A 19,488-nucleotide genomic window follows, 5' to 3' on the forward strand; every position below is an offset into this window, starting at 1 on the left:
ATTAATGAATCACTTAGTACTTATGTTTTATTCATGACCATAACATTAGTTTTGTTCAGTAGTTCACTAATGCGTCGTCGTTCGCCTTTAAGCTTTCGTCTTTCTTCCCTTGATAGTTGTGGATAAATTCTTCATGGAAGAATGTTTATCCTTTGTGGACCTTGTTGGATGAAGATGTGGTGATGGGGCAGATTTATGAAGCTGGTGGAAAATACGTGAGACATTTCTACAGATATTTTGCCACAGAAAACCATTAACTGAAAGTCCCTCAAACCTACAGACACTTCCGGCCGTTGTGAAAAAGGTCTATTCACGAGCCTACCAAAGCCTACTTTGAAATTACCCAATCGCAACTCTTGATTTGAAAGAGGGCGGGGTTTATGGAATTTTCTAGATATTTGCATATGCTGGTACCAACATCGAAATTGTGTTTAAAAAGGCCGAAAATACGAATACATTGACTGTAAATTTGGTAGAATTACAAGCTCATAGAATTTTTTTTTTGCCTATTTTAAACATGGAAATTTAAGGCTAACCACTCTGCCAGGTCTCAAGGGGTTACCCAAGCGAACGAACAACGCAATGACATCCACCCGTGAGGAAAATTTACAAGTTCGGTGAGCGAATGTTGCGCATTGTTGAAAAAGATCCATTGGCAAAGAATCAGTTATCAGAGCTGCCAAGATGTGTTTATGTGGTCCGAGAAAAAGACGTTTCCAAGACCGTGTCCCGTTTGGAATTCCGTTAAAAGTTTGGTTCATTGTCTGTTCGTTGAATCTGTAAATCCACGTCTCAAAGTTGCTCCAAGATTGATGCTAAGTTTTCGTAGTTTCATCCCCGCTTTTTCCGAATCTTTCCATCTCTCCCGGTCGTTCAGATGTGCCTCTTCATGTGTAACGCCAAGTGATCCGACCTCGAAAAACACCTGCAAGACAAGAAAAATTAGCCTGTTAGCACGTGGGGGGGGGGGAAACGGCAGTTGTCGGCGATGCTACGCTAGCTAGCCCGAGTGCTGAACCGCTAATGCACACGTAATTAAAATATGTGTAACAATTTTATAATCAGCGATTTTCGGCGGCTGCTAATGGCTTCAGCTGCGGAGTGAATGGACAAAGTGCTTCCAGATGGATGTTTGTGGGGAAAGGGGGAGGGAGTAGCGAAAACATAACGGTGAAATGATAGTTAAATTAACGATTGGAAAGCGCTTGTAGGGTTGGTGGGCTGCGCTAGCTGCTAGGAACACTTGTGAATCAAAGCGTGTTAATGGAGATGTTTAATAATGTTTGTTTTGCGTAAATGAATGGAGTAAATTGGCTACAATGGGTTTGGATAGCGGTGATCTCTCTACATCAGCAACGTCTCATCACCTGCTTATTTCTATACATATGTCGTTGCTTTATCTAGAATGTTCCACAGTGTGACATTAAACAGCTCTACTTTACATTTATTCAATTACAGGTGGGTTTATAACTCGAAAATACCAAGAAAAACAAACATTCTGACTGTGAGGGCGGGTCGCCTCTCCACAGATCTGACCTGTAACTTGGTTTAATTCCATACTGTGAAACATTCCAAACAAAGCAATAGCATCTCCACGGACAAAAGCATTTGACGGACCCTCCACCAGAAAAGTTACACGATGCAGCTTTAACCCTTCCAGACCTAAGGGCAGTTTTAGTACATTTTTCCTCGCCTGGATTTTTTTTCTTCTGAATTTTGCTATTAAAACTCTCCCTTTTACCCCTTAATGAAGTGTTATACATCCTTTTTTTCAGTACAACCTGTTATTTCACAATCTGCTGCTGTAGTTGTGTCAAATGGCTGTAATAAAAGCTGTAGAACCAGAAATACAAATGAAAAAGAAAAACAAAACAGGAACATAAAATTCACACTCTTTCATACAAAACACACAGTAAACACATATAAACAACATTTTGGACATAAAAAATGCTTAATTTAGGGTCTTCAGTACAAAAGTGCAAAATATCAAGTCTGTAAGTAAATTAAAAATATCCTTATTACCCTCAAAACAAAACAAAAAAAAAAGTGCAATGGCCCCATGACTTTCCTGGTGTCAGTCATGGAAACAGCTGGTGTCAGGTCCAGGACACAGAGCCACATCATTTCCTGCATTTCCATGGGGTTTATTACATTTGGATTTGTACATTTTGTGTCAAATGGACCTTCCAAATAAAAATAGCAAGGGATGTGCATTTACGCAGACCGAGATGTGTAATTTGCCATTTATCTGAGAAATAACTGCACTTAGAGTGGCTTTTTCAGTTGTTACGAACACAGACGCTCAGAGCATCGACCATTTTGACTCACTACACTCTTTGACAACTTTTGGGTCAATCAAAATGGACGGAGCACATGAGTTTGGTGGAAAACAAAGTTACTACTGGACACTCGTGACGTTTAACATAGGATAATGCTGGAAATATGCTCGGAAAGGCACTTTTCTCTCGCCTGATTCCATCTGACTTCGCAGCATTAGGATTCGTTCGGTCGACGGTAGGCGGGTACTTTTTTTATTTAGCCAATTGCTGCTATTTGGCCGTGACGTACGTGATCTGGTATATTAAGCTTTTCCCAAATCCCGTAGGAAGAAGGTTAATAACGTCTTTATCCTTGATAAAATTCACCAAACATTCTCTTTGTTCCGGCTTTAAAGCCTCGATCTCAGGAATCCTTGACAACACAGAATGTATGCCTCTTCGCTGATTGGCTGGTGCCCAAACGCGCACTTCTGAAATTTTTGCGAATCGTCAGTATTTTGATTCCTGACCTCAAAGCTGGAGAGAAATGACATAAAGTGGATGTTTTTTTTGTGGTTGGAAAAAGATTTTACATTTGGGGACAAAGTTAGGTCACGTTTATGCAATTTAAACTCAAACTCTTACATTGTTTTTAAAAAAGCATGCAAAAAAAAAAAAAATCATTTCTAAAGCGATATTTTATAGTGTTTGTTATACACATTTCAGAATATGTTTGTAGAGGTCCAAACTACAGGGCCGGCCGTTTTTACGCAGAATAAGACCCCGCGGAGACACCGGGAGGGCATCTGACACGTGTTTGAAGAGGGCCTTTTACACCGAACCGTGCCCCGTTTTGTCCTCCGCGGGGCCCATTACAAATTAACAACTCCATAATCCACATTTACAACGTCGTAGTTAAACTTCCAGACGCTGAAATAAAACCGACGCTAATAAATATTTTGGGATTCCCGTCATTTCAACCGTTCCTTTGACTTTTTCGCGAATCAACCGGCTAAAAAAATAAAAGCCCCGTCACTTTGTTTTACATTTGGAACTCATTTGTCGAGAGAGGAGTTATAAATCTGGAATCGTCTGCTTGGAATTACAGCGTAAATCGGTAATGAGGTAGTTAAACTTGTCTGCGTGTAAACCCAGATGCCTGTTGGGGGCCATTGTCTCAGTCATTTTAAGCGCGCAGGGCCCACAGCGGCTACACGTCATTAGCCTTGTTTTAATGCTAATTTGCTAATGCTATTAACTGCTAGCAATCTGCCAACCGCTAGCTTAAATAAAAGACGATGTTTGGTAACAGATTTAGGCTGGGCTTTTAGGGTTTTAGGGTTCGGGTGGATCGCTGCAGGGCGGGATCACAAGCAGAGGTGGTTTTTGAATACAAACTGGAGAATCGTAGTTTGAACAGAAGTCAAAACCAAATCAGAATTGTAAGTCTAGCTGCAGAATTGTGATTTTCATGATTTAAAAGAAATCATTTTGAGATGAAAATGAAAATTCTTGTGAAATTCTTGTGCCATGGTCTTTATACAAGTAAGACTTACTACGAATGCAACTCCTAGTGTTTGTCTATTAGTTTTTTGTTTTTTTTTTGTTTTTTTAACTTTTCGAATCAATTTATTTTTTATTTTTTTTGAATTTTCGTAGAAAAGTTTAAACAAGTCAGACCAAATCGAAATTGTAAGTGCTGTTGTAGAATTGTGATTTTCATATTCCCCTCCCATTAGCAATTCAATAATGCAAATAAAAGTAAGACCTACTACTAGTACTAGTACTACCACTGCTACTACTGCTACTACTACTACAACTACTGCTACTACTATTACTACCACTACTACTACTACTACTACTACTACTACTACTACTACTACTACTACTACTACTACTACTACTACTACGCTACTACTACTACTATATTATTACTACTACTACTACTATTACTACTACTATTACTACGATTACTACTACTACTGTTACTATTACTACTACTACTATAACTACTACTACTACTACTACTACTACTACTACTACTACTACGATTACTACTACTACTACTACTACTACTACTACTACTACTACTACTACTACTACTACTACTACTACTACTATTACTGCTACTACTACTGCTACTACTACTACTTTTTTCTTAGTTTTCAAATCTAAATTTTCAGAATTGTGGTAGAAAAGTTTTTACTAGAACACTACGGGTGATTTTACAAATGTATTTACTACTACTGACTACTACTTACTACTACTACTAGGCTTGGTTTCGGGTGATTTTACAATAGTGATACAGGGTAATGTACGTTTTGGGTGAATTTACGAAGTGTTATGTATACTACTACTACTACTACTACTACTACTACTACTTGGCAATTGTTACTGATTATCTCTTCTTTTTTTTTTTTTGTCAAAGCTACATTATGTACTACTACTACTGCACACTTTTTTCAGCAAAAAGCTACATTACTAGCTACTGAAGTTCTAGAACAATTCTAGAAAAAACTAAAAGGAACAGTAAGTATTTACTACTGTTCAGGGAAACAGTGATGAAGATGTTACTACAGAAGAGATGTATGACAGCGACAGTGATTTACTATTCTGAAACAGGTGATGATGATGATGATGACAGTGATAGTGATACTAGCCTACGTTGTCAGAGAAAAAAAAAGCGACTCCATGATTACTAGACTACTGCCAGACACACTACTACCTGCCTCGACTACATTACTACCCTGCGTGTACTACATGTAAGGAATAGGTTACTTGGAATGTGTACTACTTATTTACAGTGGTTATGAATATATATACAAAGTGGTACTACTTATGGTACAATATTTTAACAAGTGGTATTTTTACTGAAAAAATACTATTTTTTGTTCCTCTCTCCTGTAGCTGTTTGCTGCCAAGGACTCACCAGGGAACTATGTCTCAGGAATGGGTGGACCAAAGACCAAGTTTCCTCTACATTTTTTTTTTTTTTATTTTTTTGTTCTATTCCAAATTTTTTAGTAATTTTCAACATGTTTGTAGGATCTTCTATGTTTTTATTTTCATTTTGTTAAACATACCACAGTTGAAAATAAAAGAAAACCACTCTAATTTATCAAGTGTTGTCATATTTTGATCTATTTTTTATGACAAGTACTTTTGTTGGGTATATTATTCGGGTAAAAATCACCCGGCAAAAGTAGTAATTTTTATAGCGAAAGTGTTTTTAAACAGAAGTCAGACCAAATCGACCAAAATTGTGATTTCACATTTCCTGAGGTATGACAAATAATACATTAAAAAATCTATTTGAGATTGTGCAATAGTCCTGAGTTGCAGTACACTACCACTACTACATCTACTACTACTACCTCAATTTATTTAATGTTGTAAAGTCGCTGTCTCATTGCGGCTACACGTCATTAGCCTTGTTTTAGCTAATTTGCTAATGCTATTAACGGCTAGCAATCTGCCAACCGCTAGCTTAAATAAAAGATAGTGTTTGGTAACAGATTTAGGCTGGAGTTTTAGGGTTTTAGGGGTTTTGGGTTTGGGTGGATCGCTGCAGGGTGAGCTGAAGAGCAGAGGTAGTTGTCGAATACAAATTGGAGAATTGTTGTAGAAAATTTTAAGCAGAAGTTAAACAGAACAAGAATTCAGTAATGCTAATGAAATATTACTACTACCACTACTACCATTTATTAGTTTGTTCAATTTTTTTTTTTTTTGTTTTCAGATCAAACATTGTAGAATTGTTGTAGATTAAAATTTTAATTGTCAATATAGTTGCAGAATTGTGATTTTAAATTTATTGAGGTAAGACAAAAAAAAAAAAAAAAAATCAGTTTGAGATTGTACAATTTTCTTATGCAATTGTCCTGAATTGCAGTGCACTTGGCAAATCAGTAATGCTTTTACAAGTAAGACTACTACTACTGCTACTACTACTACTACTATTACTATTTATTTGTTCATGTATTTGTTTAAGCTTTTGTTTTTGAATCAAAAATTTAGAATTATTGAAGGAAAATGTAAACGGCAATCAAGTGTAATTGCAGAATTTTAATTTTCACATCTGATTTTCACATTCCTCAGAAAAAAAAAAAAAAAAAAATCTATTTCAGATGATAAAATCTTGTGCAGTGGTCCTGAGTTGCAGTAAGTAAGAACTATTACTACTACTGCTACTACTACTACTACCACTACCATTTATTTATTTATTTTTTTATTGCTTGCTAAGTCATTGCTTGAACCTTATAGTGTGTCAATTAAGTATAAATTTTGAAACAAAAATGTAAAAAATAAAATTAAAAATCTGATTTAACACTGCCATTGTTCATATGTGACTAGACTGATCAATAGTTTTGTGCAATAATTCTCCCATTCTAAAGAAATAAAGAAAACGTTCTACCACAATATCAAAAAAGAAAAAAAAAAATCTCCTTTTTTATACAAAATTGTGCATATCTATGTTTAGCTAAACGTTTTTGGCCGATCATTTTAATGCTGACATCGGCCTGTTTACAAGCCCTGGCAAATCCACCCTCACTTCACAGCTGTTAACTGTTTTCATTTCATTTTTTTATTTTCATTTTTTGACAAGACCCCCATCGAGACTCGGGATGAATCAGTATTTTTGGCGCAGACGTGAGCGAGGAGGAGGGAGGGCAGCTGATCCAAACAAGCAACACGCCACCGCCAATCACACGTCAGCTGCCTCACTGTCACACCTGCATGTATACACCACTTTTTTTTTTTTTTTAGATATTTTTTTTTTTTTTTTCTTAGATTTTTTTTTTTTTTTTTTTGTCAGCTGGAGACAGATGGCAAAATATGACTCGAGACTGGAGGGCACGACACCAGCTGGCTCTCCGAAATTCCCCTTGGCCCCCTCATCCCCCTCTCCCTCCCCCTCCTCTCCTCCACCCCTCCTCCTCCTCTCGTCTTCCATCTTCTGTTGCTACTCTCTCTCTTCCTTCATCACAGCGGGGTGCCCGGACCTCTTTTTTTTTTTTTTTTTTTTTTTTTTTTTTCTTTGGCAATACATGACAGAGGTGCAGGCCGGAGGGGAGGAGCCGGTAAAGTAGTGGTGATTTTGACGATAACCTTTGGATTTTAGTTGGAGATCTGAACATTAAATGTATCTGAAATTTAGTGTCGTCAAGGCAGTGCTGAAGTTGAATTTTTCTTCTGAGATAATAACATTTATGAATACGAACACGCACACAAAATTAAAATATGGTCATCAAGATTTTTTTTTTTTTTTTGAGAGGTGCAATTGTTTTTATGTTATATTTTCTGATTAATGGTGAAGGCTGCTATATCTTGGCCAGTTTCTCTTATAACAGAAATTCTGAATCTCTCTGAGACGTCCTGACTAAAACTGAAACTGAAAAACTTGTTAACAACAACTAGCATGCTAACAACTACTAGTATGCTCATCCGCAGGAACGGACTGGGACCAAAAAACAGCCTTGGACTTTAACCTAAATAGGCTACTACAACTACTATTACCACTACTACTACTACCACCACTACTACCACTACTACTACTACCACTACCACTACTACTACTACCACTACCACTACTACTACTACTACCACCACTACTACCACTACTACTACTACTACTACTACTACCACCACTACTACTACTACTACTACTACTACGACGACTACCAGCACTACTACTACTACCACTACTACTACTACGACAACTACCACCACTACTACTACTACCACTACCACCACTACTACTACTGCTACCGCTACTACGACGACCACTACCACTACTACTACTACTACTACTACAACTACCAGTACTACTACTACAACTACCACCACTACTACTACTACCACTACCACCACTACTACTACTACTACCACCACTACTACTACTACCACTACTACGATGACCACTACCACTACTACTACTACAACTACTACCAATACTACTACTACTACTACTACTACTACCACCACCACCACTACCTCTACTACTACAACTACTACCACTACTACTACTACTTCTACTATTTACGTTTTTATTCATTTACATTTTTATGTCTTAAAGTTTCTGTCTGAGGCCATCTACACAACTACTACAACTACTGCTACTACTACTACTGCTCCTAATACTACTACTACTATTTATTTACTTTTTTTAATCTTGCAAAGTTTATGTCCAGACCATTTACACAACTACTACTACTACTACTACTATTACTGCTGCTTCTGCTGCTTCTGCTGCTTCTACTGCTTCTACTACTACTACTACTAGAACTACTACTACTACTAGTATTTACTTTTTTCTTCATTTACTTTTTTTATGTCATAAAGTTTCTGTCTCAGGCCATCTACACTGCTACCACTATTACTACTACTGCTACTGCTCCTAGTACTACTAGAAATAAACATTGTGTATTCATATAATATTGCATTTAATTGTCATTTTGCTCTACAATTTCATAACAAAGCCTCTCAAATTTGAATGAAAGGCCAGCGTGCGGGCAGGCGGGGGTTAGCTGGGGTCTTTCAGGGGGGGCTTCCGAGGTACAGTATTTCCAGTCTGTCCAGCTGGGGCCCCTGATTAAGATGACATGTTTGAAATGGCCCAACAATGACCACGGGCCCTTCAAAGTACCTCTGTTGACCGGGGACCCTGCCTTTTGTCTCTGCCGGACAAAGAAGCGCGCATCACTCACGACGGCGAAAATTCAATAAAGACCGCTGCCTTAAATGGAGAATTAAAGGGGAGTCGATCTGTCTTGGTCCATATGGCGAGGTGGGGCGTTTTTTATCCCCGCAAAGTGGCGAAGGAAATAAGGGAGACATTAAGCGCAAATGGGCTCTTAATGATGACGATTTTCAGCTATTTTGTCATTAGAGGAGTCCAAATTGAAAACGTATTAATTTGACGTCGTAAATCATGTTTTAACAGCGGCGTCGAGTAAATTAAAAAGATCACGCGTGTTACGGTGTCAATTTTGTAATAGGGCTTTTATATGATATGACGTTAAAGGGGCGTTGTGTAACTTTTCTGGTGGAGGGTCCGTCCCGTTCTTGTTTTTATGGAATGTTCCACAGTGTGACACACCTCTACCTTACATTTATTCAATTACAAGTGGTTTTATAGCTCAAAAATACCTAAAAGCAGACATTCTGCCTGTGAGCGGGGGTCGCCTCTCCGCAGACCTGACCTGTAACTTGGTCTAGTTTGGTCTCCATGAAGATGGAAAGGTTTAATGCCATACTGTGAAAGCAATAATATCTCAACAGAGAAATGCATTTGACGGAACCTCCACCTTTTTTACCATCTCAAAAACGTCAACTCAAAAAGTTTGCTTTGGTCCGAAGTTATTCCTCATGTACGTTACACATTCCGATAGTCTTGATTCCCGCACGATAAAACGCTTTAAAATGAGATGCAAAGCGGACTTATTTTGACCTCAGTATAAAATATAAATATATATAACTTTGTCTGGTTTGGTCTTCACGAAGATAGAAAGGTTTAATGCCATACTGTGAAACATTCCAGACAAAGCAATAACATCTCCGGACCCTCCACCGGAAAAGTTACAAGCAAGAACATCTCCACAAAGAAAAGTATTTGATTGAAACTCCACCGGGAAAGTTACGCAATGCACCTTTAAAGGCGCTGAAATCGTTAAAAACAAGACTACTTTGTTTTAAACAGTTTGCAGTGGTCCAAAGTTATCCCTCACTTACCTTTCGCATTCCGAGCATCCTAATTATTCTTCGTGATGGGTTTACGCAACGATGTTAACAGCAGCTAGCATGCTAACGTGCACTTCCTGATTCCTGGACGATAAAACACTTTAAAATTAGATGAAAAGCGAACTTATTTTGACCTCAATATATCTGTAAATATATTTAACTTGGTCTGGTTTGGTCTTCATGAAGATAGAAAGGTTTAATGCCATACAGTGAAAGATTCCAGACAAAGCAGGAACATCTCCGGACCCTCCACTGGAAAAGTTACGCAATGCATCTTTAAAGGCACCGTACGCGATTTCTTTACAGTCTCAAAAACTTAAAAAACAGAACCAACTTGTTTTAAACAGTTCACAGTGGTCCAAAGTTATTCTTCACTTACCTTTCGCATTCTGAGCATCCTCATTATTCACCGTGATGAAGCTAACAGCAGCTAGCATGCTAACGTGCACTTCCTGATTGCCAGATGATAAAACACCTTAAAATTAAATGCAAAGTGGACTTATTTTGACCTCAATATATCCGTAATGGGACAAGACTCGTTTTGCTCAAATACACGGCCTTTAAGAGGAAATGAACTGTTAATGATGATTATTTTCAGATATTTTGTCATTAGAGCAGACCAAATTGAAAACTCGTTCATCTGAAATCGTAAATCATGTGTTAACGGCGTTGTCGAGTGAATTAAAAAGATCAGGCGTGTTACGGTGTCAGTTTTGTAAAAGGGCTTTTGTACGATAATACGATATGATACGATTAAAGTGTCTGTCAGGTTGGGCTACTCCTTTGACTAAAACAAAGATCATTATGTTTAAGGTTTTGCTAAAAGTTTTACATTTTTTGTCTGTTTGGTCATTTTTTAGATTTCAGATTTGACTTCTTGGTTGGAGATCATAATATCACAGTAGGGAATTCCATAACTGTTACCTCGCAACTATGTCATACACTGGGCCAAAACTCCTCTAATATACACAGAGACTATTATTTGACAAATCATAATATAAGAATGTTTAATGTATCAAAAAAAAAAGTTTCTTAAATTGTAAATTCCACTAAACTTTTGGATAAAAATCTCTGTCTCACGCTCATGCAAACTAAAACTCTGTACTTGTTGTAATTTTCCACATATTTTTCAACTTTTCTTCGGAAATTTCTTCTTGATTTGATGTAAAACTGTTATTTAAATTTTGATATATTCAAATATTATCCCATCACATAAAGTCAAAATTAGAGAATAGCCGAAACCAAATTTTTATCGTCTTAAGAACGTAAAAAAAAAAAAAAAACTGAACTAGTTCATTTTTAACATTTTGAGAGTTTACACGGTCAAGCCAACAACAACTAACATGCTAACGTGCGCCTCCTAATTCTCAGGCAACGAAACGCTTTATGCAGGCAGTACATGGCGGACTTGTTTTCACTTTCACTTTCGCTTTACAAAAAAGACTTACAGAATACATCTGGAGGAAAAAAAATTATCCGCAGGTTCTTTAAGCATAAATGGGCCGGTAACGATGACGGTTTACATCCATTTTGTCATTCGGCGAGACCAAATTGAAAATGTAGTAAATGACGTCGTAAATCATGTGTGAATCACGTGTGGATTAAAAAGGACGTGCGTTTTCTAGTTGTAATGCTTTAAGGGGGCGTCACTCTTGTAATGGGGCTTTTAATATTATGACGTTGACAGACAGTAATTTATTCACATGGAGATAATTTGGGTAACTAATTATGTTTCTCCAATTAGCATACAGACATACAGACAATCACGATGTCAGTGCAGATTTATTTTTTTTTTACGTGTATTTTTTAAATTGGAAAATAATATGGTTACATAAGAGTGAAATAAGTTAGGGAATAAATTAGGGAAGTCATACAATATTTTTGTAATTTAAGTGTGCGCTGTGTAAACTTTTTGGTTGGGGGTCCGTCACCTGCTTGTTTCTATGGATATGTGATTGCACTGCCTGGAATGTTCCACAGTATGACTTTAAACAGCTGAACTTTACATTTATACAATTATACATGGTGTTATAGCTCAAAAATACCTTCTGACTGTGAGCAGGGTTGTCTTTCCACAGATCTGACCTGTAACTTGGTCTGGTTTGTCTCCATGAAAGGTTTAATGCCACACTGTGAAACATTCCAGACAAAGCACTAACGACTCCATGGATAAAAGCATTTGATGGACCCTCTACTAGAAAAGTTATACAATGCATTTTAAAGTCACCAATCCACTGTATTCGTTTTGTCATAGTATGTAACTTTTCTGGTGTCTGTTTTTTTGTCTCCATGGAGCTGCTTTGTTCCACAGTATGCCGTTAAACTTATCCATCACCATGGTGACAAGTTACACATCAACTCTGTGGAGAGGTAACTACATGCATTCATGTTTAAGCTGATAGCCCACTCACCCACCAACCAGAAGTTACACGGTATACCCAAAGAAATAGTACATGGTTCCCACTCTTTTTCACTGACAAAATTTCAAAACTTCCATGACTTTTTCATGACCAAAAGTGAATTTTCCATGACTTTACAGTACCTACATGTGGAGGATTGATCATACTTTTAGAGCTAAATATGAAATGTTAACCCTTTCCACTCACATTATGGTTTAGGTTTATCGTTTTTTAACATTCAAAATCCTGTCAGTGCATTTATTGTCGTCTCTTTTAAACAAAAGGCGCAGATGTTCGGAAATAATCAAAACAGTCTAATGAGAACTTATCAGAATGCTGTAGTTGCATGAAAGAAATACTAAAGTTCCATGACTTTTCCAAAACTTTCATTGAATTTACAAACTTCCATGACTTTTTGAAGGATTTCCATGACCCTGATAGTACCATTTCACTGTAACTTGGTCAATATTTATACAATATTTGATTTCTGTCTTATGGGCATGGAGGTGTCTTGCTCCAGGGCACACCTGTAGTATGTAGAATTCAGGTGGAATTTGAACTTGCATCGCTCCAATTCTTAGACAAATGTGATGAGCTAGTAGTTGTATACATAATAATATTAATCTGCATTGGCCCCATTCAAATAAAAAATAAAAATACTGGCTCCCAAAAATTGTCAAAATTTTGAAAAATATGAAACAAAGTCCTAAAAAAAAGCATGGTGTAAGTAAATTCTAGTGGAAGGTTCGTCAAATGCTTTTCTCCACAAAGATGTTACTTTTTTGTCTGAAACTTTCCACAGTATGGCATTAAACCTTTCTACCGTCATGGAAACCAAACCAGACCAAGTTACAGATCAGATCTGTGGAGAGGTGATGCCGCTCACAGTCAGAATGAATGTTTTTCTAGGAATTTTTGAGCTATAAAACCACTGGCAATTCCATAAATGTAAGTTAGAGCTCTTTTTTAATGTCATACTGTGGAACATTTTAGACAGAGCAATGACGTATCCATAGAAACAACCAAAAAGTTACATAGTGCACCTTCGAATAGCTAAAATTCACATATTAAAACATATATATTCAATAAAGTCAATCATTATGAATGCATCGCCTTTCACCATCTGGTCGGGATAAAAAAAAGGATTTTCAAATGTCAAACCTGAGTGATAGAAAACGTAGCGCGCCATTGTAGCAAGCAGAACATATTGTACGTTGTCACTTTTATTATGGGCGAAATTAAACGCCGCGTAGACGGTGCAAAACATTGTCTCTCCGAAATGCCACCTGGGTCCCCGAACGCGGCACGAGATATAGCCCGAAGGTCCCCGAAGCAGCCGTGGAGGAGGCAGCTGTAATTAAAACACCGCTAAAGATTTTTTAAAAGTCAATAGCAGTCACTGGATGCTTGATGATTTTTGGCCCTCGCAAATTAAAATACAGAGAATTAATAAGACAAATTAGACCGAATCCGCCTTAGTAATGGGATGAAGCTAGCGCCATTAGCTTAGCGATGTAATTAAATGGTAAACAGAAGGATTGGAAGGAGGGAGGGAGTGGAAGTTAGTGAAGATGTAACTCTTTGCACCAGTGTTCAGATGGTGTTGGGTAGGGCATCTGGTGTGAAAATACTACCCCAGATCGATTTTTAAAATCAACTGCACGGCATTGTATACAGGGCTGTCAAGTTTCAAAAATCAAGATTCTACTTATCGGGACAAAAATTACTATCAAAACTAGATACTCATTGAAGCAGCATTTAACCAGTATTCCGATGGTGTCAGGTAGTAGCCTCATTCATCAGACGGTTTCCACGAAGTGAAATACCTTGCAGTATTAGGATTCTTTTGCTCAACGGTAGGCGCGTACTTTTTTATTTAACCAAACGCTGCTGGTCTTGTTTGGTCGTGACGTATGTAATGCACCAAATCCCGTAGGAAGAAGGACAACAACATCTTTCCCCTTGATAAAATTCACCAAACATTCTCTTTGTTCCGGTTTTATATCCTCAGTCTCGGGAATCGTTGACAACACAGAATGTATGGCTCTTCACTGATTGGCTGGTGCTCGAACTCACACTTCTGGGGTTCTTAAACAGTTTAAATTATGTAATTTGATTCCTGACCTAGTCGCTGGAGAGAAATGAAATTGAGCAGAGGCACTAGGTGGCACCAGCCTGGCTACTCAGGTAGGGCATCAGGTTCAAAAATACTATCCAAAATGTATTTTCAAATCAAGTGCACGCTAGTGAATGCAGGATTGTCAAAAGTTCCAAACTCAGATTCTACTTGTCGATACGAAAACCAGTAAAAACTAGATAAGCAAGCATTTAACCAGTGTTCAGGTGGTGTTAGGTAGGGCATCTGATCTATTTTCAAATCAGCTGCATGCTATTTTATATAAGGCTGTCAAAAGTACTGATCTATATGAAAACTAGTATCAAAACTAGACACTCATTTAAGTATTGATACTGGAAAAAATTGGACCTTTCCTGACAGTTTTCTCAGAACTAGAGGAAGATAATAAACAAACAGTATTTTGTGTCAAAAATTTCAATATTGTTTAAGAAGTAGGTCTCAAAATTGGTATTGAGTATATTCTGTAGTATCGAAATTGAGTTTGAAATTTTATTATCCTTTTGGTACTCTGAATGTATATTGGTATTAGTGATAATTCAAAAAATATGTTACTTTTCACTGCCTGAACCTTAACTAGCCTTAATAACGCATGAATTAAGAGTTAATTCATATTCAACAAACACTTTATTAAGTATGATTCAAGCATAGTAACTACTTATATAATACAAAAACCCTAATCCCTTCTTAAAGTGAGAGAGTTTTAGTTTTCTACCATGTTATAACATTGTTCCGTCGTCAAAAACATACCTGAAGTGGTTTTAGATGTTTGAGTAATCTAGCGATCTCTCTATAGCCCTATTCGAACCCTCCTTACGGTTAGCTGTAAGATTCTGTGCAAGACTCCGCCCAAAAGCCTACATCACCCTAGATGACAATTCTCCATAAATGTGCAAAAACATAATGCAAAACTGTACACTATGACTTCACAAACCTGATGCGATGTGCAGTAGTTTCATTAATGGATGCACGCTGATTGTGTTGTGATGGAGCTCTGAAGGGGGAGTGACTTAGTGGCTCAAAAAGTGTCCAAAACGGTCAGATAAATGTGCGTAAATTGTCTTTGAGTTTTGGCAGAAGTCTTCAGACTTACTGTAGGTAGACGGATTCTGTTTTCGAACTCGCCACTACTTCCTGTATTTTTGTAGTTTTCTTCTCAACTTCTTTCCAACAAACTGCTTACTTAGATGATTTAAAAACTTCGCAATGTAACAATAACCGAAATATCGCGACATCGTACCGTCAAAAAGTCTCAAAATAACATCGAGGCCATCACAATATATCGAATTACAAGTTTCTTTGCTTAAACTACATATACCATGATGCTTTGCTTTTCAGTCCAATCTACATGATGAAGTACCTTAAATTTAAATCTTATTTTTTTGGATTATGACAGAAAATACAAAGTAGCATGTACACACTTTTGTTAGCCTCCACAAAACATCGCAATAAATATCACATCAAGAGATTTTGATATTGATACATCCCAGGTAAAACTCTGATAAATATTGACCGCAGAAGATCAACTTAGAATTAGAAAACACGACTCGTTCTTGATAAACTCGGTGTTCATTTGTGGAAGCTGGTGCCATTAGCTCAGCGGAGTAATCAAACGGTAAACAGAAGGCTCGGAGGGAGGAAGGGCGGAGAAGTTAGCCGAGATCTAAAGCCAATATGAAGTTGAAGGACGTCGGAAGGACAGGTCAGGGAGGATGAGACGGGAATTATCCAGGTTTAAGGGATGTGCTCTGCAATCACCGCCAGCTATTCAGGATCACGGGAATGCCCAATGCTATATTAGAGATCGCTTCCGTCTGGAGGATAGAGGAAAACGAAAGACCGGAATTTATTTTTGTGAATTTTGTCGTGAAGTGTAGTGTGAGAAGACGGTTTTCTCTTTTGATTACATTGTGCTTTGCCATGAAATATCCGAAAGGTAAATGCACAAATGTGGAATCTGATCATATCTTTTAGCGATGAGACCCAAACACTAGATACTCATTTGAGCAGGTATCCATACTAAAAAAAGTCACATTCACAGGACAGAAATGAAGCTTTCCTGAATAACTTTAGAATGATCTTGAGTATAAGAGCACATGGACCATTATGGAACCTATCTGGACCACTAAAGGACACATTACACACATTTAAAAGCACATGGAAATAGAAAAAAAAGTACTACAATTTAATCTTGAAAATAACATTCTATTGTCTAAAGGAAGAGCGTTTCGTATTGTCATTGTAACAAAATCGAGTTTAGAATCGATTCCTCAGTGTCAAAATTGATGTTTAAATTTAGTATTATGAAAACACTACCAAGAACTCACCATATTTCAACTAAAATTTTATATATATATAGTTATAGTTTATACCATATTTTACGGGCTGTTATAAGGTGCACTGTCATTAAATGGTCTATTTTCGAACTTTTTTCACAAATAAACTGCACTGACTTTAACCGACAGTTGGATGGGTGAGTGGTTTTGTTTGTTTGTGGCGTTCACGGTGACTCTGGGCTTTGTTCAGTTGTGGCGTGTAGGGAGGGTGTGTCTGGGACCAACGGATTGGCGTGTTCGTAGTGACTCAGTTGTTCAGTCGTGTCTAGAAGTGGCACATTGCACTCGCTTTTTCGGTTCGTTCCTCCGTTCCGTTCCTCGTCGGTGTGGAGCGATGAATGTGTCTGTGGGTGTTTTTCACTGTGTGGTCGCTGTCTGCTCCGTGTGTGTTTGCGTGCGCTGCTGGTGGTGCGGTTTTGTAGTTTACTGAAGTCGTGCTGGGACACCTGAGTGGATTCGTGTATAGGGCGCTGTGGATTGTGGGGCGTGCGGTCATTTTTTGATGGGGTTAGAGGCTTAAGAGCATGTCTAATAGCCTGGAAAATACAGTAATATAGATAGACATTTTAGCTACCCTCATCTGTTTTAAATATTACTGGCCTGAATATTGTGATATCATCTGAAACCTAGAAACAGCATTTTGTTGTCAATTAGGCTACGTTTATATGATGACGGTCTGAACAGAAGACGCAAAAGTGGCGTCGCGTCTTCACTTTTTATTACACGTTTAGACGAGCGTTTTCGGGAGGAAATCTGCGTGCATACGGTGACGCAAAAGTGTGTTGACATTGGATTGGGTATGCATCTAAGGCGGCTCGGTGGTGACACTAGGTGGTGATGTATGTCATGTAAAGTTTTACGCGATGTGAGCAGATCTGACCAGAGTTTTGTGTCTTGGGCAGTGAAGACGGAGTGTATTCAACTTTTCTATTCTGCAGGGTCGTTTCAGATTTTTGCGTTTTTAAGCCCCAAAAACGCCGTCACCATCTAAACGAAAGGCATTTCTGATAAAATACGATGTCGTTTTGACCCGCAAACATTCTCATGTAAACAGGCCCTGAGTCTGCGATTATTTTTTCGATTAGTGAAATAATTATTTCTCCTGCACGTTTTTACTTTTTACATACATTTTTAACCAAATAAAAGTTGAAACATGGTTGAAGGCTGCTAAATAGAGAATAATGAACAGTTTATTGGTTTATAGTTTATTAAGAAAGAACAAGCTTAGAAAATACTTAAAGATGGAGTATTAACTGCTAACACGGAAGTTTTGACGAAAACAACAGATATAAAATGTTTAATTCGTCTCAGTTTTGTTCTATTTTGAGCCCTTCCACCCCTTGCTCTCCATACTAAACCACTCCCCCTTCAGAGCACTACAGATACAACCACAGTGCGTTCCGCTAATGAAACTACTGCACGTCTAGTCAGGTTTGTGAAGTTGTAGTGAACAGTTTTGTATCATGTTTTTGAATATTTGTGGAGAATTGGGAGAATAGGGCCTGGGAGAGATCGCTAAATGACTTAAACATGCATGGACGACATCTAAAACCTCTTCAGGCATGTTTTCGATGAGGGAACGACGTTATAAAATGGCGGAAAGCTCAAAAAGTCGATTCAGCGTAACACTCTCTCTGTAATTAAGAGGTTAAAAGTACTTTCCTAAGCCTGAGTCATCCTCAATAATATTTGTTCACGATGAATTCAGTCTTTGTTCATGCTTTATTAAGTCATGAATACGCATTAAAAGGAGTTACCCAGATTGCGTGCACCAAAATGGCCTCTCCAAACTTAACATTCCGCTCTCACGTCTGGGGTCGGCCTCAGCGGATTGTGCACTCTTGTTAGCGCGCTCCTTCTCATGCAAAGAGGCTGCTCGCGAATCAAGGCCAGAGCTTTAAGACGCCAAGAAACACTATTAATATGCTACACGGGGCCCCGCATCGGCACCCCTTTTCCCAATCCCAAATAAAAGTGCGGCGGAACAGGTCGGGGACATTTGTAATCCTGCCGACTACGCCAAAATTGGGTCAGTACCAAAAGCGCAGACGGGGCCGTGTTGGCTGCATAGTTTTGTTTTAAGGGTCCTCATTACGCTGTTTTCTGATCTGTGTTTCCTCATCACAAACACTCTGTTCCACCTTGTGATGTCATGTGGTAATACAGCAAGTGCTCCATTGTGTTTTTAAACTGCATAGACTTTCGCTAGAATCACACAGGCTTAGAAAAAAAGGGGAAAAAAACATAAAAATAAAAAAATGTTTAAAGTTAAGGTAGTAGTACTGATAATAATAGTAGTAGTAGTAGTAGTAGTAGTAGTACAAGAATTACTGAAATACACGGCTGTTATTATTTAATATTAGTAGTAGTAGTATTAGTAGTGTAGTAGTAGTAGTAGTGAATGCAGGAAGTATGTAAATTATGTTTGAATTTTAATAGAAATATGTAAATTTATTTAGTTCCAAGAATTACTGATATACACAGCTGTTATTCTTTAGTATTAGTCTTAGTATTAATAGTAGAAGTAGTAGTAGTGAATGCAGGAAGTATGTGAATTGTTTTTGTATGTGAATTTTAGTAGAAATGGGAAATTAATGTGTTACAAAAAAAATCCATGTATC

General features: G+C 37.7%; 1 protein-coding gene across 1 annotated transcript in view; it reads right to left on the minus strand.

Moving 5' to 3' along the window:
- Positions 1 to 873: 873 nt before the first annotated feature.
- The window catches only part of klf7a (Kruppel-like factor 7a), a 143,856-nt gene continuing 125,241 nt past the window's right edge, over positions 874 to 19,488 (minus strand). Inside the window, exon 4 of the mRNA XM_020936589.2 lies at positions 874 to 925. Within this exon, the coding sequence (XP_020792248.1) occupies positions 874 to 925 (52 nt within the window). The remainder of the gene's footprint in view (positions 926 to 19,488) is intronic.

Source organism: Boleophthalmus pectinirostris, unplaced genomic scaffold, assembly GCF_026225935.1.
Source record: "Boleophthalmus pectinirostris isolate CB_2022bp ecotype Guang Dong unplaced genomic scaffold, ASM2622593v1 HiC_scaffold_11, whole genome shotgun sequence".
NCBI lineage: Eukaryota > Metazoa > Chordata > Actinopteri > Gobiiformes > Gobiidae > Boleophthalmus > Boleophthalmus pectinirostris.